The 27,373-nt window shown below is 35.8% G+C and overlaps 4 protein-coding genes across 5 annotated transcripts; 1 reads left to right on the top strand and 3 right to left on the bottom strand.

Annotated features, from left to right (window-relative positions):
* Nucleotides 1–2,444: 2,444 nt before the first annotated feature.
* On the bottom strand, nucleotides 2,445–10,253 carry IPT2 (tRNAisopentenyltransferase 2). 2 transcript variants are annotated; one of them, XM_068454830.2, is made up of 10 exons: nucleotides 9,854–10,253; nucleotides 9,665–9,744; nucleotides 8,669–8,737; nucleotides 6,043–6,115; nucleotides 5,762–5,883; nucleotides 5,008–5,082; nucleotides 4,129–4,548; nucleotides 3,540–3,615; nucleotides 3,251–3,414; nucleotides 2,445–3,104 (listed from the first exon to the last, which is right to left on the bottom strand). In XM_068454830.2, the coding sequence occupies exons 1-10, from the start codon at nucleotides 10,080–10,082 to the stop codon at nucleotides 2,952–2,954; spliced, it is 1,461 nt and encodes a 486-aa protein (XP_068310931.2). In that variant the 5' UTR covers nucleotides 10,083–10,253; the 3' UTR covers nucleotides 2,445–2,951. The 2 variants fall into 2 exon arrangements, with proteins under 2 accessions (XP_068310931.2, XP_088547360.1); XM_088691234.1 differs by lacking the exon at nucleotides 8,669–8,737.
* Nucleotides 10,254–11,400: 1,147 nt separating this feature from the next.
* LOC137714353 (two-component response regulator ARR17-like) lies at nucleotides 11,401–13,848 on the bottom strand. Its single transcript, XM_068453591.2, has 5 exons — nucleotides 13,701–13,848; nucleotides 12,439–12,515; nucleotides 12,021–12,098; nucleotides 11,678–11,748; nucleotides 11,401–11,549 (listed from the first exon to the last, which is right to left on the bottom strand). Exons 1-5 carry the CDS (start codon nucleotides 13,846–13,848, stop codon nucleotides 11,420–11,422), a joined length of 504 nt encoding a protein of 167 aa, XP_068309692.2. The 3' UTR covers nucleotides 11,401–11,419.
* A 1,519-nt stretch (nucleotides 13,849–15,367) lies between these two features.
* On the bottom strand, nucleotides 15,368–17,063 carry LOC137716273 (RAB6-interacting golgin (DUF662)). The gene is made up of 4 exons (XM_068455699.2): nucleotides 16,624–17,063; nucleotides 16,085–16,195; nucleotides 15,775–15,855; nucleotides 15,368–15,684 (listed from the first exon to the last, which is right to left on the bottom strand). The coding sequence occupies exons 1-4, from the start codon at nucleotides 16,873–16,875 to the stop codon at nucleotides 15,610–15,612; spliced, it is 519 nt and encodes a 172-aa protein (XP_068311800.1). The 5' UTR covers nucleotides 16,876–17,063; the 3' UTR covers nucleotides 15,368–15,609.
* A 3,570-nt stretch (nucleotides 17,064–20,633) lies between these two features.
* LOC148698110 (uncharacterized) lies at nucleotides 20,634–27,307 on the top strand. Its single transcript, XM_088690378.1, has 2 exons — nucleotides 20,634–20,640; nucleotides 26,540–27,307. The coding sequence occupies exons 1-2, from the start codon at nucleotides 20,634–20,636 to the stop codon at nucleotides 27,214–27,216; spliced, it is 684 nt and encodes a 227-aa protein (XP_088546504.1). The 3' UTR covers nucleotides 27,217–27,307.
* The last annotated feature ends 66 nt before the right edge of the window (nucleotides 27,308–27,373 follow it).

The following is a 27,373-nucleotide window of genomic DNA, read 5'->3' as shown; positions in this document are numbered from 1 at the left end:
TCCACGTCTGCATGCAAATTGTTGTTTTGGTTAAATGAGAAAACAAAAAGAATATTCTTTCATTCTTTATCTCTTCAACAACTGTCTGATCACACGCTCATTCAACACCTGAATGCACGGCATAATCTTCAAATGATCAGGATAATTCCAACTATTTAATTACCATGGTTTATCGTAACCATAATAATGTAAAGCAATTGAAAATCACATTAATATTCACATCCAACGGCTTAGGACCCTGTTCATTTAACGGCCTCGATTACTCAGACTGATGGTGCAAAATTGGGTCCAAACACAATGTAAACAATCAAGCTATCACTCAACCATTGATCTCCCGTTCTGTTACACAATGGTATTTTAACAATATTCATAATGAAAAACGCTTTCTCCACCGAACCAGTTGCAACCAGTAACATCAAAGTTAATGTAAGAAGCTTATACACTAACTTATAAATGCGTAAAAATCCATCATGTTAAGCGTAAACCGAACTATTTCATGAGCCACAAATTGCAGGGTTTGGATTTCCAATGACAACTTAATATTTATGTCATGAGTTACAACTTAATATCGAATTAATTACTAAACGCTTTTTGACACTTTATGAGTCAAATTTGACACTTAAGTCATGCGCATATATAATAGGGTGAAGTACCGATGTAGTTCCTAAACTATCAACCCAGTGCAAATTAAGTCCCTGAATTATTTTTTCGGTAAAATAAATCCCTAAATTCATTAAGCCCTTAACATTTCATATAGGTTGCGAATCTAACATGTAATTTACCCTCCAAAGTTAACTTACACTATTTATTATGAAAAACTACCAATTTACGCTACAAAGTTAACCAATTTACCCTCCAAAGTTAACCCTATACGCTATTTCTTTATGAAAAACTATCAATCTACCCTCCAAGATGTATCATATGCAATTAACGTAACTTAAATTGACGGAAAATTGAATATAGTAGCTTTGAATATAATATTAAGGATGTAATTGACAGATTTTTATAATTCATGACTGATTTTTCTTAAAAATAATAATTTAAAAGTCTAATTTTTCACTGATGTGATAATTCATGAGCTAAATTGATAGTTCACCCTATATAATATGATGATTCTTAAAATAGATCATAATTTCCAAATCTTCGTATCATCAGACCAAAAAGATAGCGTCCATTTTGATTGAACAAAAGTAGAAATAGAGGCAGCCCGTCTTGCATAGCTAGTCTTTTAAAGGAAATCAGCTGCCTTGCTTGCTTAGTTGAACAACTGGTCCTTTCGAACAGAAAAGGAGGGCATATGCATTCCAGACTGTCTGCTCCACCGACAATGTAATGACCATTACCTACTATAACTATAAAGTAATAGGTTTCTTAGCTTCAATTATTTTCGGCCCTGCTATGATCACTAGTCAACAGGACATGGTTTTTTTCTATGTTTTTATTTATGTTGTTTCTTACGTTCTATAATTTAGATTCCTGCACCGCAAATTCTAGATCTCTGCATCGTACATTTTGAAATTGAAGTGTGACGTATTTTAGATCTATAGAGTGTTGCTCAAAGTATGTCGGAGTTTTTACTGATCTAGCAAAAGTGACTAGATCACATATACCAGCTGTAACCTTGCCTACAAGGATAGATGTGCCTCACGTACGTTGAAACACACCATGGAAGAACAAGCCGCCCTCGAGCCCTCGAGCGACGGTTGGCCGCACATGTTGCACGGCTTGGTACATCAGTGGCTAGCCAATCATCTGTTCCTACCTTAAAGCATAGCAGATCCATTGGTTTAAGGGATTCACAACTTCGAAAAAAGAAAACCACGACAGACATTAATGAACCTAGTTCAAATCCTACCATCGCTAAATCGTCCATTCTAATGCATGATATTATTTTAGATTATGGAAGTGTCCTAGAAGAGATGAATCCTCCTACCTTAGGTTTTACCATAGCTAGGTTTTGTGAAATTTACTTCTATATGCGTTATTCTACTAGTTTTGAGACTCTCATTCGCTAATTGTGCCGACTAAACGAGACGACTTCATCAACTAGTTCTGCATCATCAATGAAGATCTAATAGGACAGCTACTCGAGTATTTACACACTCAAGGAGTATTGTGATATTAATTATAGCATATTTGTGATTGTGTAAATTATAAGTAGATTGTCTTTAGGATTCCTATGTAATCTACAAGATCTTATTCCTCTATAATTTTATTACTTGCAAGGCAAGTAAGCTTACTAAGTTTATTACAAATGAAGGCATGAGTGATGAGAAACATCATCACAAAAATTACCTCACTCTCTTTGTTCTCCCTGCCGACGCGCTCTCTCTCTCTCCTTTCAATAAAATAGGTCACAACAATATGCACTATTTTTATGTGTAAGAACATTTTATACATATATCTATATATAGTGACCCACTAAGAGATCGTATTCTGCAACATTTTTAGTCATGAGCAAATCTACCAACTAAAATACTCATAATGCTATTCTTTGACAACCAAACACTCAACATAGACTGCGATCAAAACTTTTAATAATTAAGGGTGATAAAAAATTTTGATTTACCCACTTCCTCTCCCCTCTTTTCTCTCTACATCTCTCACTACTCTCCCACAGTAACTCACATCACTAACTTTTATCTCTGCATCTCTCTCTACCCTCCTCAGTAACTCGCATGCATAACTGCAAGAGTCCTCATGGAGACCACCTTATTTCCACCTCATAAACTCCTAATCCATCTAATTTCCCTTGAAACCCTAGCAAGGTTGAGTTGTAATTTCACCATCTGGACTCCGTCTTTCTTCCTCGAGCGTTCGATTCTTCTGAACTCAATTGCATCGAGATAGTTCAGTGTTTGCGCTGGCATAGTGACACAAATGAGAAACCATAATATAGGCCTTCATTTTCTTTTCCTCTTCTTTATGTCGAAAAATAGGTGAACAACTCTTTAACTACAATCTACATGTTGAGGCAGCTGATGCTGCTCCGGTGAGAGAAACCCTTGAGACTTTTTAAGCTGAGAAACTCGTTTGCGATGGACACGACCCTGCCTGTGTTGTTCCCACTCGTGTGCTCCCCTCAGGATCTTGTCACCACAGGCCTAGCAATGGAAAGTCATTTGCACACCAACTTAGCCCAAGTCAACTAAACGACACGTCTATATAAGCACCACAAATAAACTACAATGCGGGATGGAGAAATTGAGCAAACAAAAACAGTGCCCCTGCGCAGTCAACCAGTCCTAACCTTGCATGTATACTGAGTCCACAAGTCCCGCTGCATCGTATTCACTCCAATGGTATCTGGGGTATCCGAATCAGGAACCAAACTTGAATCCTGATCGAGGAAAGATCTAATCATTTCCACAGAAGGTCCAACCACTTCTGTAGCCCATGTATTATCCGCTTTGCCTATATGTATCAGAAACAAGAAAGAAAAAAAACGAGTAGAAGAACATTACGCCAAGTCCCACTGAAAAACAAGAGAAACAAACGAAAAAAAGAAACTAGGAAAAAGATAAGACACAGAAGCATACAGGATATGGATTCTGTTGCATCCAGGAAATGTATGTTCCATCCAAACAGTGTCTCCAGTCGATTTATCCTTCGTTTCTGTGAAACAATATAATTACGTTACAAATGTTCTCACTTATGTTTTCGAAACTGTTTAAGATTGTAGATATATAATCATTCAGAGTATAGATTAGCTAAATGAAATATGGAGTGGGGTCCTCCCTTCACCAACCCCATGGGGATGGTCTACAGGGTTCGTTGCCAATACGCTCCATAAAATGTTCAAGGGGGGAAAGAAATTCAATCAAGAGGAAAGACCTTTGAAGTGCAAGAGATAACGTATACCTCAAACGATCTAGAATTGGTTGTTAAAACACTCACAATATCAAGGGCATCATATTCATTAAAGGATTTCCAACGATGAATAACAGCAGAAAAAGTGGTCAGATAAATAAGTTCTGTTCATAACTCGGGAGTACTTTTATTGAAAATGTACACTGGCCAGAAGTTATGAGAGTTAAGTCAGACCACCAGAGGCATGCTTCTATGGTGCAAACAAACATTAAAAAAGTGAGATAAAGAATTCAGGTAAATGTGACAAAATCTATTTACCTGACGACGAACTAGTCTTCGGGTGTTCATTTTCATTTTATCAATAGCTTCTTTTAACACAATTTTGGGTTGGCTGTCACTGAAGGACTTCAAGATTTCCCTCATGTTCTCCATCAATTTCTTATCAGCCAGGTCTACTGATTTCAAGGACATGGACTCATCTATCAAATGATTTCCTTCATCACTGGCTTCAACAATGTAAGCTCTCAAAAAGTTTTCAAACTCCCGAACCCCAATGGCCTGCCGCAAACCACGAGTATAATCTGCATTTGGGTTGAAAATTTCATGGACTTCATTAAGCAACCCAGCGTCTATCATGCAATCTACTCTTTGGTCCACATATTGGTCCAGCACAGGGAGGGAAGCATCCACACATATACAACAGCAATTGTATCTGAAATTATCAACTCGCCCCCAGTTCTGCCCAGCCACATGCAAAAATTAAACATCATGTTGTTTTCATCTTATTAATTTTATTATATTTAAAATATGTAAGGCACATAGGGAGGTCCAATCTCATCAAAGCAATTACACTTCCAACTTCAAGTGTGGAAAGGGAGTGAATTTTTATAAATATACATAAAAAAATAAAATAAAAAATAAAAAATAAATAAAACTAATATATGAGCAACCAAGAACTTGGAAGTTGTACACAAAATAAAGGGCAACAGAAATGGTCCATTATGCTCATGCTAGAATAATATCTTATTATCTTTTAAAAAATGTCGAAAGAAAATCATAACGCTTTGATTAATGAAGATGTCCTATCTGAGTTAAAAAAATAGATCCTCCTTGAAGGAAACAGATATACATATAACATTGCATATAACTAGAATACCACAGAATATATGAAAAAATAGGAAAACAAAGCTTACGCACTTTGGCAGCATGTCCCTGAAGAAGTTGGCTAGGAAGAACACCATGGTGAGCATACAGACTAAGGTACTGACTAATCTGCAAAAGATTCAACATAAGATGTCGAACTGAAATACATCTGTTCTGCCACAGGGTATCAGATACACGATACTTAAGAATAAACAGCACATAAAAGCAATTGAAACTGTATGTTTGCATGACTCATTGCATCGAATATGGGACTCTTAAATAAGACTTTAGGACAAATAAAAGAATTTCTACTGGAGTGTAAAATCATTTATAACATTTATCCGAAAGTATAAATTTGAGAATATAAAAAGAAAAAATAAAACTAAACAATCCTTAAATTCTGGACATGTAACAAAGTAATTGTTTCAAAAACAATCTAATTTGAAGGCACCTGTACTTCCCTTTTTGATCATCTATTGAATAAAATCTTCGCATGACAAGAAGGTTGACAATTGGAGTCACCCTAAAGACATGAAAATAATCTAAATTTGACTATCATAACAATGGTTCTAGGAAAAACAGTAAATTGAGTCTCAAATCTGCAAAACGAGGCATATCCTTAGAGCTCGAATGGTTACCATGAGTATTTCTTATTTTTTTTGGAAGGAAAAAATAGTGCCTGCAGTAGAAGGACTAATCCATTATTTCTTTCACTGTAAGGATACTAGATTACCTAGTAAAAGATTGTAAAATCATCACACACTATATATTCAGGAAGACGACAGTACATATTATGCCACAAACTTACTTTTCTATGGTTATTTGGATGGACTCTGTTTGCTGCAACTGGATCAATGGCTTTAAGATAGTCATAGCCACAGCTGGAATTGTCTACTTCAATAACCAGCTCAGCCTGTGGTTGTCCATCTCCTGGAAGCAAAACAAGAGATTAATAAAATAGGTCAATATAAGTGTATATTTTCCTGTACGACCCATTTCCTTAGAAAAGTAAATATATAACAAATAAATAAATATGAGATTTTCTTAATGGTGAAAATACAATTTTGAAGTACAAAAGTTGCTATTTACCTGGATAATCACCTAAACAGCATTCATCAATATCTTCTACTGTTTCGTCTAAAAGGAATGGACTTACAAGAGCCTGGAATTGTAATATGAAAACAGAAAACAAGACAAAAAGCAGAACAAGTGAGCTGGGAAACACATAAGTTAAATGTTAAAATTTCATTTCTTTATTTTAAAAGAACTTCCATGTCACCATTGAGATTAGTCCACCATAGAATTACACACTCATAAGGTCACACAACCCTTCTCTTCATGTGGAAAAGCAAGTGGTCAGTGCTTAAGCCCTGTTTGGTTCCAGGAAAGTAATCAGTTTTCAGCTTTCAGCTTTCATTTTCACTATTTACTAAACAAGGATCTATTGGGAAACATTTTGGAACTCTTATCAAGAGAGATTCTGGCTCATTTTATGAAGCCAGCTACCAACAAACACCTGTGCAGCACCAGCTCATAGTCGAAGACATGGCCCACCCTAAATATTTTGTGCATGGCCTTGATTGTTGCATCATCATCAAAATCATTGAGAACCATGTTCAGGAAATCTGGAAAGATTCAGATGTGCAAGGCCATCACTAATTATAATTTTGGGTGGAAGAAGTGAAGGTCTTGTGCTTTGTGTGATACTAGAAGATTGGTTTTTAACTGTTTATCAAACCGATTAAGTTGTGGGACTTTGTTTTGGTGTTGGCAAACAGTTTTCAGAAATCAAAAATCAAAAATTCAAAAAACTAATTGTGCATTCCACTTAAGTGTATTTTTCTTTCTAAATATAGAAAGTTTGGAGTGCACAACAAGTTTTTTGGAGTGCCAATAATAGCACCCATTAAAAGAAATTTGAAAACCAAAATTTGTAAAAATCCATAATAAAGTCATATATATTGTGAACATATAAGATATATAGTATTACAAGTTCTAGCACTTACTCTACTTAGCATGGTATAGTTATTGGAACCCTTTCACTTATATTTGACTAATAATTAGCACAGAGTTCTTATATTACAACAACAACAACAAAGCCTTTTCCCACTGAGTGGGGTCGGCTATATGAATCCTAGAACGCCATAGCGCTCAGTTCTGTGTCATGTCTTCCGTTAGATCTAAGTACTCTAAGTTTTTTTCTTAAGAGTCTCTTCCAAAGTCTTCCTAAGTCTTCCTCTACCCCTTCGGCCCTGGACCTTTGTCCCATAGTCGCATCATCTAACCAGAGTGTTAGTAGGCCTTCGTTGCACATGTTCAAACCACCGTAACCAATTTTCTCTTATCTTTGCTTCAATTTCGGCTACTCCTACATTACCTCAGATATCCTCATTCCTAATCTTATCCTTTCTCGTGTGCCCACACATCCAACGAAGCATCCTCATCTCCGCTACACCCATTTTATGTACGTGTTGATGCTTCATTGCCCAACATTCCGTGCCATACAGCATCGTCGGCCTTATTCCCGTCCTATAAAATTTTCCCTTGAGCTTCAGTGGCATACGACGGTCACACAACACGCCGGATGCACTCCTCCACTTCATCCATCCAACTTGTATTCTATGGTTGAGGTCTCCATCTAATTCTCCGTTCTTTTGCAAGATAGATCCTAGGTAGCGAAAGCGGTCGCTTTTTGGTACTTCCTGGTCTCCGATCCTCACCCCTAACTCATTTGGGCCTCCATTTGCATTGAACTTGCACTCTATATATTCTGTCTTTGACTGACTTAGGCGAAGACTTTTAGATTCCAACACTTCTCTCCAAGGGTTAAGCTTCGCATTTACCCCTTCCTGAGTTTCATCTATCAACACTATATCGTCTACGAAAAGCATACACCAAGGAATATCATCTTGAATTGGTCCCGTTAACTCATCCATTACCAATGCAAAAAGGTAAGGACTTAAAGATGAGCCTTGATGTAACCCTACAGTTATGGGAAAGCTTTCGGTTTGTCCTTCATGAGTTCTGACCGTCTTTGCTCCATCATGCATATCCTTTATAGCTTGGATATATGCTACTCGTACTCCTTTCTTCTCTAAAATCTCTACAATAAGTATATGATTCTATTGGTCTAGTAATCATTGAATTTACTTAAAAACCGAATTTGGGTTCGGTAATGGATAGCCGTTTACAAAAACTATGTTTTGGTTTGAATGCCAAAAGCCAAGCCAAACCAAACCAATTAATTGACCCAGTCCTTGGAGAAAACAAGAAGAATATGATAAGAATGATGATGATGAGCGAACATGTTATTCTACCAATCAGCAGCTCTTTTAAGAATTTCAGAAACAACAAATGAAGGCGGTTTTGGTTCACTCTTCTGGATAATGAAAACTGATTTCACCCTATGAACCAAACAAGGCCTTAGCTTTCTCTGTGTTGTATCAATTTTTAATTCTTGAATTCCTGAGAATACTTCTAGGGTCTACAATTGGCATTTTTCAAAAATAGGATAGTAAACTTCAGATCAGGCCAACATATCAGTATACTCTAGAATAAATAATATGCACCAAAGAGATGGCTGCAACCATATTTTGTGCAAATCCACTAAAAATCTTGAACCTAACAAAAATTGAACATTATCGTGCTCACGATCTATTTACAATAAAAATAGCAATAAGGTACTAGTCACTGACAAAATGAAACAGTTCTCTACCTGGATATAGTAATTGGTACCACCAACTATGACCGGCAAGCAGTTACGAGATAATATGTCATTTATGAGCTGTAAACCCATATGCGGAGTCAGTTTAAACAAATACAGACAGAAATATAGATGAATATTTCAAACGTGAAAATAGAACAGAGAGAGAGCAATGAAACAGAAAACACAGGATGGTACAAGAAATCCAAAAAGAAATTCAACATGCTATCCAACAATCAAAGAAATTCAACATGTAATCAAACAATCAGAACCCGCTTTTGCAGTTCTTTCAAAGAGGAAAAAACTGACCACAGTCAGATATAATCCATATCCTTGGACAGTAGGTTCCTAGCGAAAATAAAGTCTTGGATATTGAAAATTTAGACCGTTTGCTAAGTCAAAGAAAATGGACATGATGAACTTAACCAACCCAGAATCCCTATATTCAAAGAAAACAGCTCAAAATGACCTAAGTTGGTCTGCGCATAAGTTTGGAAAGATTAGATTCTACGAGATTGGGTTCTAATAACTATTCGCTCAGTGTTTTTTATTTAACTTTCATAGCGATTCATGATTGAGACATAATATCATAATATCAAAAAGATAAACCAACTTGAACTTAACAACACAGTGTAGACAAAACCATACCAACATTGTAGACTTCCTAGAAAGTACACCTAGCTCGCAACCCAGTTGGTACCTCGCACCTAACAAAAATTTCAACTCTTACCTCTCCTTCATAGATCTTAGGGACCACGGAATTGTTCTAAAGAAATCTCCAACACTACACTAATAGCAAGAACCAATGTCAATCCTTCAGCAACATAAATTTGGCAAGTGCCTTGATTTCGAATGAAAATCAATCTTCTGGCAAAGACACACCTTTTTCATCAAGATTGGACTCTAAAGTGTAACAATTTATTACATGCAACGGGTATCTAAATACACATACATGAAACAACAGCAAAAACCACCATAAATACAAAAAACAGAATTGGATTTGCTTACAGGAATGGCAGAGTCCCGAAACTCTTTCGCTGTGAACTCAACATTCGGGCTTACAGTTCCCAGCAGATGATGAGCCACTCCTACATTTTGTATGCACCAACCCATTTCCACGATCAAAATTCCCAATTCAAATTTAGTTTCTTTTTCAAAAACAAAATAAAAAGTGAGTGGGTGGAAGAAGGTGAGGACCTTTTTGTTCGTGCAGAGGGACCTTGTTGGAAAGAACATCCAAGCCACCGTAGACCTGCATAGAATCAGCGTTGATGACCTCCACGGGGAAGTGGGATGCCAAATCAATGGCCAGCTTTGACTTCCCTGAGCCTGTAGGTCCCATTATCACCACCACCTTCGGCTTCTCTTCAATGGGTTCATGGTTTTGGGGTCTCTGGGTTTCAATGGCAGCGTCACTGCTCTCCATCTCTCTCCCTCTTCTCTCTGTCTTCTCAGACTTCTCCCTCCGCAGTCAGGTGCAAACAAATTTAGACCATTTTGAGTCTGGACTCTGCAATTGTGGAATTGCTTTTGGGCCCAACTCTAATTTCATATATTCCAAAATTAACCCCTATTTTTGTTACCATCCCGGAAAGATTTCGAACCAGTGATTTTCAAAGCGGAAGGACACTTGAAAAACAAAATTTCTCTCTACTTATATAATATGACGCACCGTTCTATCTTTTAGATACATTGAAAAGTCTTTCGTACGAAATACGAGACGGTACGCTACATATTATTATTCAATTTGAAGAACATTTGAGAAAAAAATTTCTCTAACTGAATAATGACATGTAGTGTATTATTACGTGTTTTGACCTTACTAAAAAAATCTCTCACCATTCAATCTTATTTATAATACAATTCACCACATACATAAAACAACATTAATATAACAAGAGTAAAGTTGCATTTAACACATAACCGATCAAATCAAACAAAACAGTTTAAAAGCCGATTTGAACCCATTTATTGTGGTTTGATTTGGTTTTGATACTTCTGAACTTGACCAAACTAAACCTTACTGGCCATATATTTTTAATTATTTATTTTATTTATTTTTACTTGTCAACATATTATGAGTTATTTGAAGTCTTACAATACAAATATTATAAGTGTCACCATAATTTAAGTTTAATGACGGTTAACAGTTTAGAAATTTTGTTTGCTACATGAGATTTTATTTAATTGAAACTTAGTCCTTGTTAACTTGACAAATTTAAATCTTTTGATCAATGTGTGAGATGTGTGGTTGCTCATAAAATTAAAACTGTTGAAATTGGACTTTTTTTTATTAATGTGTTGGAAAACAAAACCAATTAACAATGATTTGGTTCGATTTCAACAGCGGTGTTGGTCAAAACCAAACCAAACTGAATTGTTGAAAGCTAGTTGGTTCACTTATATTTTTGGTATAGAACACAATTAAACCAAACCGTGTCTACTGTCCACCCTTGCATATATACGTTGATCTCAAGTTGTGTGACATGTCAAGAATTGCCGCCCCAACCAGAAAAAGGTTGGCTTTACTTTTGTACAGTAGGGGATAATCGAAATCGAGAGCACGAGTGCTGAGATGAATACTCTTTGTTAAGAAGGTACTGAAGGAGGCAGGAAGGCAACTGCAAGACATGACAGAGTCACAGAGAAGATATAACACCTTAAAATATTGCATTGCATCTAATAACAAGTTTAAACTAGCCTTCTGACATTCTTTTCTTGTATAAAAAATCTCTATAGTTTTATATGGGGAATATAATACCATCATCTTCCCAAACAATTTCTCCCTTCGTCACTAGGGTTTCGAAACTCGCTTAAATGACATTTCAGTTTCTTGACGTCTGCTTGCCGGAGTGGCTTCAGCAAGAACTCCTCAGCCCCTTCCTCAAGGCACCTGTGATTTCACATGGAAAATTTTGAAGGATCAATAAATTTGATATTCCTTGAAATATTTTGTTCTATAAAAAAACAAGAAAGAACAAGAGAGATAAAAATTTGAGATTTCTAGTGCAAGTGGCTTACTTCTCAATTCGGCTAGGAATGTTCTCAGATGATACAACAACTACTGGTATCTCCTTCCCTTTTGGCGATTCCTGTTTGATTACAAGGACATATTGGCAGGGTTAGATTAGTTTTATTATTATTAAGACGATGAGTAAATGGTCGAAATTATTACAATAATTTAAGAAATAAGTAGTTTCAAACTCTGAGACACATGGGTGGAAACATAACACCATATCCATTAAGATATTAGACCACATGCAAAAAATTAACCAGTTTACTGTTTATGCAATATCTGGTTCTAATTATATGGAAGAAATTCATTAAATTTAGATTTAATCCTAAATTTAAGAATTAACATTACCTTAACTCTTTTTAGTAGCTCATACCCTGTCATTCCCGGCATACAGTAATCAGTGATTATCATGTTTACGTTTGAAACCTGCAACATATAATATCAACTCCCAATATCTAAAAATTGAAAAATAAAATAAAATAAAAAGTAAAGGTATCTGAGACTGATAAAAATTGGGACAAGAATTGTCTGTCCTTCCACTTCCGGTGCCCTTCCGTGCCCTCCTATTGGTGTGGTCATGGTTAAACCACGTCAACATTTTATATTACTATTCATTTTTGTCTTATTATCTTTATAAAAAAACAATATAAAATGTTAACATGATTTAATCGTGACCACATAAAATAAGAGGATACGGAAGGGTACGGAAAATAGGAGCGTAGACAACCCTTGTCCTAAAAATTGTACATGAATTTAATTGACTTACGGTGTTGGCGAAGTTCTGTTGCCCATCTGCCAAACCCAATAGCTCCAGTGCTCCATGTCCATCCGCTGCAGTAGTCACTGCCATCAGGGGAACCCAAATATTGCTAAAATTGCTAATACTCGTATAAAATAAAAAAATAAATCTTCTAGAAAATAATATGGCAAAGTTCAGATCGTATCTCAAACAATCTCGTTAGTTTGATCTAAAGTATTTATCCGTGCGCCCAAGAATCTAAATTAAACCCGCTAAGAGTATTTATCAAATATAGTCAAATATTAGCTTTTAATTTCAAAAATGTCAATTTTTATAAAAAATTTCAAATATATCCAAAATATCACTTAAATAGATATAAATACTATTAATTCATACAAATAACTAGTTGTTGTTTAAAATATTCTTGTGCGATAATCAAGTGGTGCTTTCACTAATTTTTCTAATATGCATCCGAAGAATTTCTATTCCATAAACCTTAAAATATGCTTTTTGCACTTTCTAAGAACACAACAGATCTCTCGATTCACTACCACAATCAATGATAACCTTCAAAATAGAATCCGGACACGGACAACACCCTTAATAATGCAAGGGTGGAAAATTAAATACAAAACACATATAATCCAAAGGAAAATTGAGATAAATAATGTTACAAAAATTGACAGTTCATTCTTCCATGAATATTCAATCGAAGAAAGAAACTACAAAAGCAAGGAGAAAACGTAGACAAGGAAAAGTGCAAAAAATTAACTATCTACACTCATCTTCGTTTAGGGGTGCACAGTTCTTCACAAACAGTCGATACATTCACTAAGTCTCCTCCAATTTTAAGGTTTAGCTGTGAGAACTCTTCATCTAATAGGGTTTTGGTTTTTTAATTTATTAGGTTTAAAGCTTAAGGGTATTTGTGTCTATTTAAGTGATACTTTGGATATATTTGAAAGTTTTAAAAAAAACTGACATTTTTTAAATTAGAGGCTAATATTTGGCTATATTTGATAAATACTCACCCGCTAACCTACTAAATTGTTCCCAAATTTGTCACCTTGATCAACCATTAACATAGACACATATTAACTTAAAGAAGATATCCTTTTTGTGAGTTTAAAATGTTGTGGTATAATTCTCTATGAATGCAAAGAGTCATATACATATATATATATATATATATGTATGTATGTATATACACACACACAAAAAATTATATATAAACTGTAAAATAGTTTGATGTAAAAAAGGTTATGAAAGGGCAGATGAAAGAAGTTTACCTTTGCATGCAGACTTGATGAGTAACTTCTCAATGATTTTACGGTCCACAAAACTATCATCAACAGCCAAAACATGTGGTACTTTTTCATGTTCAAAATCCAACCCCATTGATGCCGCAGCAGATGAAGAAGAAGATGCAGCGGCCATCTCGAAGATCTCTCAAATGAATCGCAAAACCCGCCCGTGAAATTAACCCCTACTCGAAAAACAAACGATGCAATAGTACTACAGCAGAATAACATTGTTTGGGTGCATTTATATGGCAAAAGGAGGCATACAAAATCAGGGAAATATCAAATTGTCACAGATATCTAGTCATCTTTTTAGGTGTTTGTGATATGATATGATATCAACAACGAAGGAAGGAGGAGTTTAGGTATAATCCTTTGAGATTGACTGCTTATTCGAGTTTATGCTGATAATCCACTCCAGCTCATCCAGATTTCCCACACATAAAATAAAAATTATTTAGTTTAAAGTTTGGGATTTTATATCCTAAATTACACATCAATATGTATATTGAGCAGAGAAAACGAGGATTCATTACCCTTATGTTAATCGTGGTACGCAGAGGAAAAATCCACAAGGATACTGAGAGATCTAGCATCATTAATTAATTATTAATCCTAGTCTTTTCCTTGCGAAGTTAGGACCAAAATTAGGGGCCAAGCAAGAGAAAAATAAAATCAAGCAAAATTTTAAATTAGAAAACAAAGACATTATTCTTTTAGACTTTAATTACCACAATGGGATGGATTTTAGGCAAAAAAAATTATATAAAACGAGATGTTCATAAGCCTAAAAGACGGAAATGAATCATCCGAAAAAACATATATATGGCTGTTCGGTCAATTTGTTTTTTGAACTTGTACTCTATTACCAATATTTTACCTCCGGAACTTCATATTTTATCTAACTTTACCTTTGAACTATTATACATGACCAAAAAAAACAATTGTAATGGTCAATTTAGGCACAATGCATTCAAATTTTTGTTAAAATTGTTACATTTTAAGGAAGTACATCTAACAAATAAAATTAATAAAGAAAAATAATAATTAGGGTTCTGACTCGGACATAAAATTGAATGAAATGTGGGCAAACATAATAGTAGGGGAAAATTGATTAGTTACAAGTTTTTAGGAGCAAATCGGCAATTAGGTACAAGTTTAGGAGCAAATTAGGAAAATAGTAAAAAAAAAAATTAGTTAACAATTTTTCCTAGAACAATTATCAAACCCAATTGTTCGGTTTCACTTGGGGTTTTGGTCGACCAAATCGTTCTTTTAAAAGGTTCTAACTGCAATTTGGATGTATAATTGAAGCACACCGGACCGTGCCAATTCTTACAAATTACAATAAAAAATTTGACAAGAAAATAATTGTCTGCTTGCTGTACATAAAAATTTATGTCACCTAATACTCGAACAAATACAAGGCATAGATTGATTTAATTTCAAAACTACACAGCGGTGATAAAATTTGAACACTGTGATCCATTTTGAAAACCACCTCAAATCTGATGAATGCAAGATATTATTAATTGTTAGCCCTAAAAATTATGTTCCTTGAGCATGGCTGTCATGACGGCATTATGTTCCTTAATCACTTTTGTGATTAAGATCAATGGCTGAAAAATTAGCATAAGCAGACAAGGAAAACCTCCTTTTTCAATCCACAATTTGATTTAGCAGACAGACGTTTCTCACAATTCTATACACAATTTAGGCTACACATTCATTGGCAAGCAACATTGTTGGGGGTACTTCTGTCCATAACAGAGAACCATTCTTGATAATAACCGGTGAAACGAAGAGACAGAAATCATAATTTGTATCAGAATGTAAGCACAAAGATCCTAATTACAGCACACATGCACAGTCCATCTTAATGCTTAATCAGCATATCTTAACGCAGATTTTCAACATGTTTGTTCAGCTCCTCCAGCTTCTTTATCCTCATTCTCTCACTTTCACCCACAAGCTGATATAAAGCACGCAGATAAGCAATTAATTGATGTATGGTAACAGTAACAGTCATTAGAAATTAATTTATGAAGAATGAAATGCTCACCTCCATCAATTTGGAAACTAGTTGAGATTTCTCTCTGCTCTTCTCGTTTAAAGCCTCGAGAGCTTCCTTGTATTCTTTCTCCTGTGACCATTGATCATTATATAGAAAAATGAAAGGACTTAGTCTTGCATAAGTAATCTCATTCGGACGTGATCAACGTAATACCCAACAAAGTTGTGTCATACGATGAGGAAAAAGTAAAATGCAACCACAGAATCTCTATTTTCTTCTTTAACATTAGTTTCTTTTTTTTTCCATACAACAGCATAAGCAGCTGGAAGAACAAGTAAAATGGGCACAAAGTTTTTACCTTCCTCTGGCAGCTCTGACCTAGCGGCTTTAACTCTTTGTTAATGATGTCTATCCTCTTGCGAATAATTGCAACTTCCTTTCTCATTGGATCTATCAGCGTTTCAAGCTCCTATAAGATATAATAGTTTTGAAGCAACCTCTATATGTCATGATCAACTAGTTTGAGATGAACAAAGTAATAAATTGCGAAAGATCATAACATTACATTCTCGAACAATCTATGTTCGTTGCTTGGAAGTGGAGAAGATAGAACATATAATTCACAAGATAAACCATTTTATCGGATGTCCCCGGAGGGACGCAAGGTAAACCATTTGAATTCTAGTTAGCTATACAGTTTCAAAAGTTTTCATTTCAGTCATTAAATGGATCATTCTGAGAGAAAAAAAAATTCTTTTAATTTAAAGCCATAAATTTAGCTTATTCTTGTGTTAGAACATTATGTTTTACCAACAAATTGAACAAGGTATAAATGTCCAATTTTAATAAGTAAAAATATAGCATAAGATTCAGTGGCAATTGTAATTCATCACTTACTTCCTGAATCTCAGACAAGCGCTTAGTTGCTTCCTCAACGCGTCCCAGCTGAGCCTGAACCTTGTCTTTCACCTCCAACTTCTTCCTCTCAATCTCTTCCTCCTTTGCTTTGAACAAAGCCAATGCAGATCTTGACATCTCTTCTTCCTTGTCATCAGCTACCGGACTCCCATTGTAACTGACGATACCGGAGTTCTTCACTAGCTGCACCTGCAATTGCTGCTGCTCCCACATCTGTTTCGGCGTCGCCATTGGTTCCTCTGCAGCTGCAACACCCTTACTTCTCTCCCTCTTTTCTTTTCTTTTTTTTTTTTTTTTTCCTCTCTTTTTCTCTTCAAATGATTGCTATCTTTCTCTCCTGTTGTAGCTGGTTCGAGCAAAGCTGGCTTTAAAGGTATCCAAACCCCCCAACTTACTTTGCAACATGAATTATTACAATGGCCTCAAATGACCATAATGCCTACCTTATAATCATAAAAGTTAAAGAGTGGATTTTACCTTTGTTGAACGAAGACTTACTGCTTAATAACCTCCAATCTTCTTTCCACCTTTACTCAAAACCCTACTTGATAACACCATCTAAATCCTTGCAGTGAATAAAATTGTACTGTAGGAAAATTATGCCTAAGGCATCATATTGTTCTTACCCACGAGCTACAGTTTTTACTTTTAAAGGACATATAATTAACGTCAAAAATATTTATATGCTGCTCTAGCTAGCCCGTCTACACTCAGGTCTGCAACACTAATTCTCTTTCAATAGGAAAACTATTGGTAGTGTACCATATTGTTCTTAACTACACGCTGTACTCTTCACTTTTATAGAGCGTTGTTATTAGCAGTCCAATATATTTAGGAGTAAGATTCTCTCCCTTCCTATTTTCATCCACTTCCCTCCCCTTCTCTCACAGATTGCTTTTATCATCTGCTATAGCTAACTTGGTTTTACTCAGGTCACAATCACAAAATCACTTTCAATAAATAAACTATAATATTCATGTTTTGGTAAGGCATCTATTTTCTTAAGTTGGTATACTGGCAGCTTCAGCTAACCAACTTCAGTTCTCATTCCTTTATGTATAAAATTACAAATTGTATATATTTCTGCTAATATTATATTGGCCAACTGCCCACTTCTTTACATACGAAGAAATGCAGTATAGTGTATATAAGAAGAGACTTACTAAATTATTACAGCTATTTATAGTAATTCTAAAAATGATTTCCTTGTACTAGATATGATTTGAATAAGTGAAAATTGGTTGAAGGGTCTAAAGTATTATTTGTAATTATTATTTGTCTCTCAAGAGTGGTGGTTGGGGTGGAAGTATTGTTTTGAGGAGTAGACTGTAAGGTCTCACCTACGCCCACACAGCAAAAACTGATGAGAAGCCTTAGGGGACAAGACAGATTAGGAGAGATTCCGAGCAGCTAAGCTGTAGTTAATTATCCTACCAGCTTGGGCATACAAGAAAGAATAAAGTCATTTGCAACTGCTAATTATATTAAAATTTAGTTTAGGAAAACTACGCTTAATACTTTTGGTGTACATCGTCAGACTAATAAGAAATATGCGAAAACCATTATTATATGGTTAATTCTCACACGATTGTTAACAGAGCCTAATACAGTATGTTATAAATGTAGAAGTTTGTTAAGAAAAATTGATTGTGAATTTGTAATTGTCCTTCTTGGTTTTCAACTTGATTCTGAAGAGGCATTTTCCAGGCACATATATCTGATCTTGCTTTAAATTTCAAAAAAGATAAATTTAAATTTAAAGCATTTCCACTGTTTTTTTATCCCATGGTTAATACTTAGTAGGTAGGATTTGGGACCATTATGATGAACACTTGGATATGAATACACGTCATGCTGAAGACTTTCCAGTGTGACATTTCCATGGTGATGACTACTGATTGTTGATTAAATCAAATATTATCAAACCTTTTCTTCTTTTATATTCTACACATGTGGACTATATGATTAGTAGTAGAAGATCAACTTTTATGGTTTTTAAAATGTTTTGAGTCAAGCAATATTGTGTAGTACTGAAAACACTATCAAGTAACATAATCAATTAACTTAAAATAATATTATATATACATATATTGTTATAAAATATAAATTTACTGTCAATTCATGTTATAACATATGAATTAGTTAACGTAAACCGATGAGTATTTGGTGGTAGCGGGACTGGTGATTTTCTTGCTGCTTCCCATTTAGAATACAAAATAAGCTATATTTTGCTGGGACAGGGTGATAGTGAGCAGTTGAACCCAGCAAGGTCCAAATGGACTGCAGGTGTACCCAACACAAGAGCAAGTGGAACCTGCTCCATGGCCACCTTTTATATTATTTTTCATTAATGAAAAATTCAAATACGGAAAATTTTCCAATATTGCCAACATGATAATAGATTAATCAAAATCTAGTCATTGGTAAACCAGATGTTTTATGCCATTAATACAATTTAATTAAAAAAAAAATTGACGATCACCGTTCTAAAATTCAACTTGAAACAGAGTTCAACAGCAAAACTTAAAAGTTAATTTGAATTTCTTAAAATACATTCAATTTGCTATGTATTGTCTATGAAGAAAAAATGGTGTTATATGTATTTTGTTTGAAACATTCATTTCAATTTAGGGTTAAAGAGGTTAAACTACCTTAAATGTCTACTATAAACCATATTATATGGTTAATACTTGGCTACTCAACAATGAGAAGGAATCCCTCCTCAAAATGATTCATAGCGAATTCACGAAATTTTGTATTTATGATCGATATCGTAACTTAATCAATCATTTTGTCAAAATCTATCTCTGTAAAAAAATCAATAAAATGTGAGATTGTTTGATCATCAAACTGTCTAAAAACAGATGGACAAATTCAGTTAAAGCATTACGGAAACAGCCATAGTTTTGATTGATTTTTTGAAAAGATGATTTTTACATAGTGATTTATAATATTAAAGATACAGCCATAGTTTTGATTGATTTTTTGAAGAGATGATTTTTACATAGTGATTTATAATATTAAAGATACCCCTTATAACCATTAACTTTCGTACATTGGTCACAGAGATTTTAAGTCCCAACAACCTCTTGTCCCTTGAGTAGCCAAATTAATTCTATATTGCATATTCTATAGTTATTACTACAACTGGTCCCTAAAGTTGACTCAAGTCATGAAAATGGTCACTCACGTTCAAAATCAATCAATTTTAACCGGCAAGTAGCTCCCATATGCCCGAACCCTAGCTAACTACAACATCCAGAAAGAGTGTGATAAGGATCAGCAGAGAAGTTACTGAACCTTGTTTGATTTCTTTGGCTCGCAAGTACAATCAGGACAAAGAAATATAGCAATGGTCCCTCAATTTTAACCAAATTGGAGCAATGACCCCTCAACTAAAAATCTATGACAATTGATCCCTTAACTCATCAAAACATGTAGCTTTGGTCCTTTTCGTCAACTCCGTTAAAACTTCCGTCAAAATTAGTCACGTGCCACACATGTGAGGTCAGAATCAAGGGCCAAATATGGGAAACTAAATGAAAAAAATTATAGAAATGGTCCATCAACTTTAACCCAATTGGAGAAATGATTTGTCCCACCCTAATCCCGACATACATCCAAGATAGACACGTGACGTCACCAATATCTATATATCCAACAGACCCCGCCTCCGGGATATGTACAAAGCATAATTCAAGATTCGAATTGTGTGGTAATTTTCGTATAGTTTATGGCTGCATCTAACCTCCTCATTAGACTGCCTATGTACCCTAAAAAGGGATCAAGCCATTTGTAGTTCACCTATCACTACAATTTGACATATATCACAGTCCGTTCAAGCCAAAAGGCATAACATCCCTCAATCAATCATTAGAACTTGACAAGCATGAAATTACTAGACTCAGGGCTACATAACAAACCCACATGACAATCAAGATTTTCAATTCATCCATCACATAAATCACTATGTTTCACATAATACCGCAATGCATGGTATGCAACATCTCAAAGAACAGTCAACGAACCACAATGTTATTCTCTAGCCACATTGGTCAACAAGTCTAATCATAATAATAACAATCATATCCAACATCATTAATCACTCCAATTAATTAGCCCTAAGAATCAGAGATTCACTATATTAACATTTAACTATGTTAATCAATCAGTAAGATCGCATTTCAATAGACGAAATTTAATAAAGAATTCTACATAATTCCCTACCTGGATTCCAAGTAATAACATGAAAATTCTAATTTACAAACTTAACTTCTACTGTGAGCAATTCCTACTCACTCAAATATAAGGTCGGACTAACTTCATGGAAATGAGCAAGAGTAGGGATTCCGGACCACTCGACAAAATCCAACCAAAATGTGATCGCCTATCGAAATGTACCAAGTACAACTAATCCTCATCACCCCTAGAATATGTATGGTCACCCATCGCGGATATACCAAGCATGATCACCCCTGAATATGTATGGTCCCCTATCGCGGATATACCAAGCAGAACCATATGCATAGTTTAATAACATAGCCAATGATCACCTATCACTGATATACCAAGCATGATCACCCCTAACAATCTCCCATCGTGAATATACCAAGCAGGACTATATCCTATAGCTCTAGGTAGTGATCACCCATCACAGATATACCAAGCATGATCACTCCTAGAATGTGTATGGTCCCCCATCGCGGATATACCAAGCAGAACCATAAGCATAGTATAATCATGCAGGCAGTAATCACCCATCGTGGATATACCAAGCATGATCACCCCTGAAATAAATATGGTCCCCTATCGTGGATATACCAAGCAGGACCATCCATGTACCACTGCTACATGGTGCAATAAATTCAACACACAACCTACCCATACCTCAACCCCTATAAGTTACAATGTAGTCACCTACACCATCAACTTCTCATGGCCACCAACTAATATGTCACACAAGCATATAAGCTCTACATAATACTTCTAATAGGATTCTAGGACCACATTGTCATAACATTTATCATACTTATCATTCACATTATTAAGAAGATAAATAAACACATATATATCACAATATGACGTCTCATACACATAAACCGATGTAGATATTATCTGGGATAACTCACTAACCAATATATGGCCACTAAACCCTACATAGTCTCTAGTAATACTGATTTTAATATTTAAAGATCAATTCGTAACATATTGACCAAAAGTCAAGTCTTTGTCAACTGTGGGGTCCACAACCCTATACAAGTCAATCTGGAACATCCGCGCATGGATTTCTGATCCTTAACTTCCCAAGGGTCTCATTTTTCTTCTAGAACAATATTCTAAAATTTCTGAACGATCCAACGATCGGATCTCCACCAATTGCTAAAATTAATTGAAGGTCCACGATTGATTTAACAATTTTAGAAATTCAATTTGGGAGGATCCGTACGTTGGATTTCTAATTCGTCAGTTCCTAAGGTTCTCAAATACTACGTATAATAATATATTAAAGTTTGGTAACGATTTAATAGTCGAATCGTCGAATCATAAAATGATCAAATGACGTAATATTCAATACTAGGTTCAAATTATCGAACCCCATCAAAAGGATATCAAATCTGAAATAAGGACATCAAATTTAACTTAAAAAGACAATGTCAGCCCACTGGCCACATGCCGTCACGGGAGGCGGTTTCTGGCAAACGGAAACCACAAATTCCGACCAACTCTAAAATTCACCAAATTTTGCAAGAATGTACAACTCATTGAGAGAAACATTTTTCATACCTGGGCCGAAGTCCAGTTCGGCCAAGAAGTAGCCTGAAATCACCTCAATCCGCCAAAAACCTCAAAAAGGGTGAACTTCGTCGAATTCGAAGCTCCACCACCCCTAACCTTGGTCGGGCTTTGTTCCTAGTCTCAAGAGGGTTTGAATGAGGGTGGTGGTCGACGATGGTACTTGCAAAATTAGCATATTGCCACCGTACACCTAACAAACCCACCAGTGCAATTCTCACGAAAGGAACCCCTAAAAATATTAAATCCCTATTTTATTTAAGAAACTTCTAATATCCGTAACTTCTCTTTTCTCGTCTCGATTCACGAATGGCCTTCGCCTACGTGCTCATGGGGTTGAGCTCAATTCGAAAACATTAAGAGTGACCCCCGAAGGTCTACGGATTTAAATAATTATTTTCAAAAATTCAAACTTTGTAATTAAGTAATTAATATAAATTCCCAAAAATAATATAAAATCTCCTTAATATGTAGTTTGCAATAGTGAAATCCAGGAATGAGATTTCACATGATCCCTCAACTTTAACCCAATTGGAGAAATGGTCCCTCAATTTTAACCCAATTGTAGCAATTATTCTTTCAACATGACTCGTTTTGATGGAAGTTCGAACAGAGTTGACGAAAATGACCATAAATGCACATTTTGAGGAGTTAAGGGACCATTGGTCATGGATTTTTAGTTGAGTGATTATTACTCAAATTGACCATTGCTACAATTTCCTCTTACATTTAAGGGCAGTAAACAGTAGGAAGAACAAGGACAAGTAGGGGTGGGCACTTAAAACCAAAAATCAAAATTGAAACATAAAACCAAATCGGACTGCATCAAACAGTTTGGCTTTACTATCTTAAAACAGTTTCGGTTTTGAAATTGAACCATAAAGTAGGAAACGGTTTGGTTTTGGTTTTGGCTTTCGAAAACCATACCAAAATTGAAATCGAACCGCACCATAAATATTAATAAGCAATTAATTAAATGTCCATATTAGATGTCATGTTTTAATAGGTTGTTTGTTATAGTCCATACATTTATTATGAATCCAACCACACTAGAATATTATCAGTCCTCACTTTCTTTCTTTTAGACATAATATCACCACTCATGAGTAGGGGTGGGCACTTGAATGCATTGTCCTACATTGGATATGTGATCAACAGGTAAATGTTCCACACAAAGACGTTGAGAAATCGAAATTGCAAGGGAAATAATGCATAGCTTCCTCATAGATTTGAGGGTGCAACCATGCAAGTCTATTTGCTGGGCAATTATAATGTACATCTAAAGATGGCAATTCAAACCGTTAAACCCAATAACCGTGGATAACCGCCCGACTGGATTGGATTTGGATATGAAAATTCGGGTACATTTTGGGTATGGGGAAAAACCGTGAATATTATTCGGTTATGGTTTTGGATATGGTTATAGGGGTCCCCAATCCGTGTCCATCCCTGAATCCGAACAGAATAATATATAATATAATTATTCATAATATTAAAGTATTAAAAAAAATATATATATATATATATACACACACTGTAAAATCCCGTCCCAAATTTCATTTTAACGTACGTGTGAATTTACGACTTTACCCCCTAATTCGTTTTTATCACATTAGTGTTGTGTGGTGTGGTGTTGTAGGACCACACACACTCATAACTCTCTTTTCTCCCGGGATTCCCTCCCTCTTTCCCTCACTTTCTGTCACTCTGTCTCTCTCTCTCTCTCTCTCCCCGAGTCCATCTTCTTCTTCTTCCTTCTGCAAACACACGGACACACTTACAAACATACCCAAACTTTCACCAATCAAGAAACCAATTACAACATTGAACTCGTGAGGTTGTGAGGAGCACAACCATACCAAATTCAGGTAAGAATTCTAACGTTTTCACGTCGTTTCGACGAGGTCCGATTTGAACATTGTTCATGCAAACCTAAACTAGTGTGTTTTTGGAATTTCTAAGCTTGTAGATGTGTTTGTGAGGTCCCAAGGAGCCTCGGAGTGGTTCGTTGGACGAGTTTGGACGTCGGGATCGTCCTGTTCAAAGTTGGCCGAACTTGGATCGTTGTTGCAGGTATGATCGTGTGATTTTTAGGCCTTAAAAGTAGTCTAACGTGATTCTACTAGTCCTAAGCTTCATTTTGGTATAAAGATCGTGAAAAATGGTTGAAAAACGAAGGAGAAAACTAAGTTTGAATTTTTCCCAATTTTCCGGCGCCGTCGCCGGCGCCGGAGGCTCGCCGGAGAAGAAAGGGGAATATTCCGTTAAGTTTAACGGAATATTCCTAACGGCAGTGGACGGCATCAGTTAAGTTTAACGGAATATTCCGTTAGTTGACGGAATATTCCTGACGGCGTCTGTTGACACCGTCAGTGTGCATGGCACGTGGCCGCGCGTGGGGGGCGCGTAGGTCCATGCCTTGGACGGGGCGTGGGGGCGCGTGCAGGGTCCAAAATTTTTTCTAAAAATATGGGTGTGATCCTGAGGTTGTGTAGAGCACGTTGGTATATTCAATTGTCCAATTTGAGCAATGTATGAGAAGTTATTACGAGAAGTTGGTTATGTGCTTTTAAATTAACGTTTTCGTAGCTTTTTCGCGTATAGGTGATTCGTATTCCGAGGACGAGCGTTCACACTCGAGGCAGGGGGGCTACGACCCTTCCAATTATCAGTGAGTGGGCTTTTGTTTTCCGTATATACCTATATACATATTAATTCCCAGAAATTAAATAGAAAAGGTTATTTGTTTTATGTCATGCATCATATGAATGTTGTTTACGCATCATCGCATGTATTAGTAGTGGCATACATATATATATATATGTATTTGGTGCTGTGGACGCACAGGTAAGTGCCAGGTAAGCGGTATTCATGTTGTTATGTAATAGTAGTTTGAAATGCTTAGAGAGCTCATAATCTGCACCCCCGGTGTTAGTGCTCCCGCCCAGAGAGGGGCAGAGTCCTTCACGTGATGTTCACCCGCACCACACGCTCGCCTTGGATCCAAGTTAGGTGCAAGCCTTGTCGTACAGACCACATTAGGTGGTTCCGACTCGTAGGTGACCCGCGATTATTCGCACAGTCTTCACGTGATCGTAGCACTAAAGCGTATATATTACACCCAGTCCTGTCGTACAGACCACGTTAGGTGGTTCCGACTCGTGTGCAGATTCAGATATTGAGTTGAGATTGGAGCTCTATATGCAGCCGTACAGGTCACGTTAGGTGACTCCCGGCTGCCAGATTATATGTTATTGATGTGAATTACGCTTGAGCATTTATATTTGATTATGAGATTCTGTTGTGGCATATTTTCGAGCATGAATGGCATATTTTGGAGCATGATTGGCATACCTATACATATGTATATATGTTCATTTTCTGGGAAGTATACAGGTTTTACGGCGAGGGGTTAAAATGTATTTTGCTAAAGAGTTTTAAAAAAAATTGTAAAAAATTCGAAAAAAATTGTTTTTACTTTTCTATAAATACCTTCTCATTATCATCTACCTTACACTACAATTTCATATTTTCTCAACTACTTTCAATCACATGCCTTTCTTTCTCTCAAAGTTTCAATCCATTTTTTTTTCAACAAAATGCCTACTGATGCAGGTACGAATTGGTCGCTTCTTGAAGATGTTGCGTTGTGTACTAGCTGGGTTGAAGTTACTCATAGTTCGCTTACGGGTAATGAGATGCAATTGAGAGAAATGTGGAGTCTTATTCATACCAATTATCTTGAGAAAATTGGTGGGAAAAGAACCAAAGAATCGATGTCCAGTCGTTGGAAATTACTTAGCCAATCGTTTAGTACGTGGAGAGACGCCTTGGCACAAGCTAGTACTAATATTCGAAGTGGGGAAAATTACTCGGATCAGGTAACAATATATTATTTATTTGTTTGTACTATACCCAAATTTACATTATAATTATTTGTTTGTATTATTTATTTGTTACCTACTTACATTATAATTATTTGTTTGTATTATTTATTTGTTACCTACTTACATTATAATTATTTGTTTGTATTATTTATTTGTTACCTATTTTCATTATAATTATTTCTTCTCCCTCATTGTGTAGGAACTTTAAGCACAAGCTTGGTACGCTGCCAAAACCAAAAGCAAAAATAAATCATTCAACCGGTGGGAATGTTGGAATATTGTCAAAGATTGTCCTAAATTTAGAGTTGTGTCTGTTGATGCAGAAGTTTTCATGAACAGCACCCATCTACACTCTACACCCGATCATGTCTTGCATGTTCATGAAGATGATGCAGAAGAAGTGCCTCAAACGCCCCTCCCTGAACAAGCGTCGGGTTCGACCTGTTATCCAATTAGGCCTCAAGGTAAGAAGGCTTCAAAGAGAAAAGGGAGTGCTTCCAAGAATGATTATGCAAAGTTCATGGAAGAACTTACTCGCCAAGGTGAATTGACTTTGGCGAGGGAAATGGCGAAATATGAGGCTGATAAGGCTAGAAATGATGCAAAAGCTGCAGCTATTGAAAGAGAATTTCAGGCTAATGAGAGAGAAAGAGAGCTACTTAGGCAAGAAAGGGAACATGTTAGAGAAGAAAGACGGGCTCAACGAGATCGTGAGATTATGAACACGCCTTTAGAAGGGAAGTCTCCAAATTCTAAATTTTTTTGGAAGTCAGAGAAAGCGGACGTGGTGCGAATGAGGCGTGCAAGAGAAGCGAGAGCAAGCCAAGATGGTCCTAGCACCACAAGAGAAGATCATCCTAGCACCACAAATTGGTTAAGTGATGATGAATAGAGTAGTTTTTGTAATCGGAGCCCATAGTTTTCCAATCACTTTGGGTTGTAATTTATTATTTATTGAATATAGTACTTTATGTTGTTTCCAATTTATTGAATATTTATTCAAATGAATTTGGTAAGTTATTTATACTAAGAAAATATTTATTGAAATG

This window comes from Pyrus communis, chromosome 3 (genome assembly GCF_041283825.1).
Source record: "Pyrus communis isolate YQ-2024b chromosome 3, ASM4128382v1, whole genome shotgun sequence".
NCBI classification, from domain to species: Eukaryota; Viridiplantae; Streptophyta; class Magnoliopsida; order Rosales; family Rosaceae; genus Pyrus; species Pyrus communis.
This window is presented reverse-complemented; position numbering and strand designations above follow the sequence as displayed.

Coding starts and splice junctions, on each gene's coding strand:
- IPT2 (XM_068454830.2), bottom strand. CDS start 10,082: ATGGAGAGCAGTGACGCTGCCATTGAAACCCAGAGACCCCAAAACCAT. Junction 9,745..9,853: donor CCCTCTGCACGAACAAAAAG/GTCCTCACCTTC, acceptor TACAAAATGTAG/GAGTGGCTCATCATCTGCTG. Junction 3,415..3,539: donor TGCAACAGAATCCATATCCT/GTATGCTTCTGT, acceptor TGATACATATAG/GCAAAGCGGATAATACATGG.
- LOC137714353 (XM_068453591.2), bottom strand. CDS start 13,848: ATGGCCGCTGCATCTTCTTCTTCATCTGCTGCGGCATCAATGGGGTTG. Junction 12,516..13,700: donor CATCAAGTCTGCATGCAAAG/GTAAACTTCTTT, acceptor CCCTGATGGCAG/TGACTACTGCAGCGGATGGA. Junction 11,550..11,677: donor ATTCCTAGCCGAATTGAGAA/GTAAGCCACTTG, acceptor GTGAAATCACAG/GTGCCTTGAGGAAGGGGCTG.
- LOC137716273 (XM_068455699.2), bottom strand. CDS start 16,875: ATGGCGACGCCGAAACAGATGTGGGAGCAGCAGCAATTGCAGGTGCAG. Junction 15,856..16,084: donor GTCAGAGCTGCCAGAGGAAG/GTAAAAACTTTG, acceptor CAATGGTCACAG/GAGAAAGAATACAAGGAAGC. Junction 15,685..15,774: donor TAGTTTCCAAATTGATGGAG/GTGAGCATTTCA, acceptor GCTTTATATCAG/CTTGTGGGTGAAAGTGAGAG.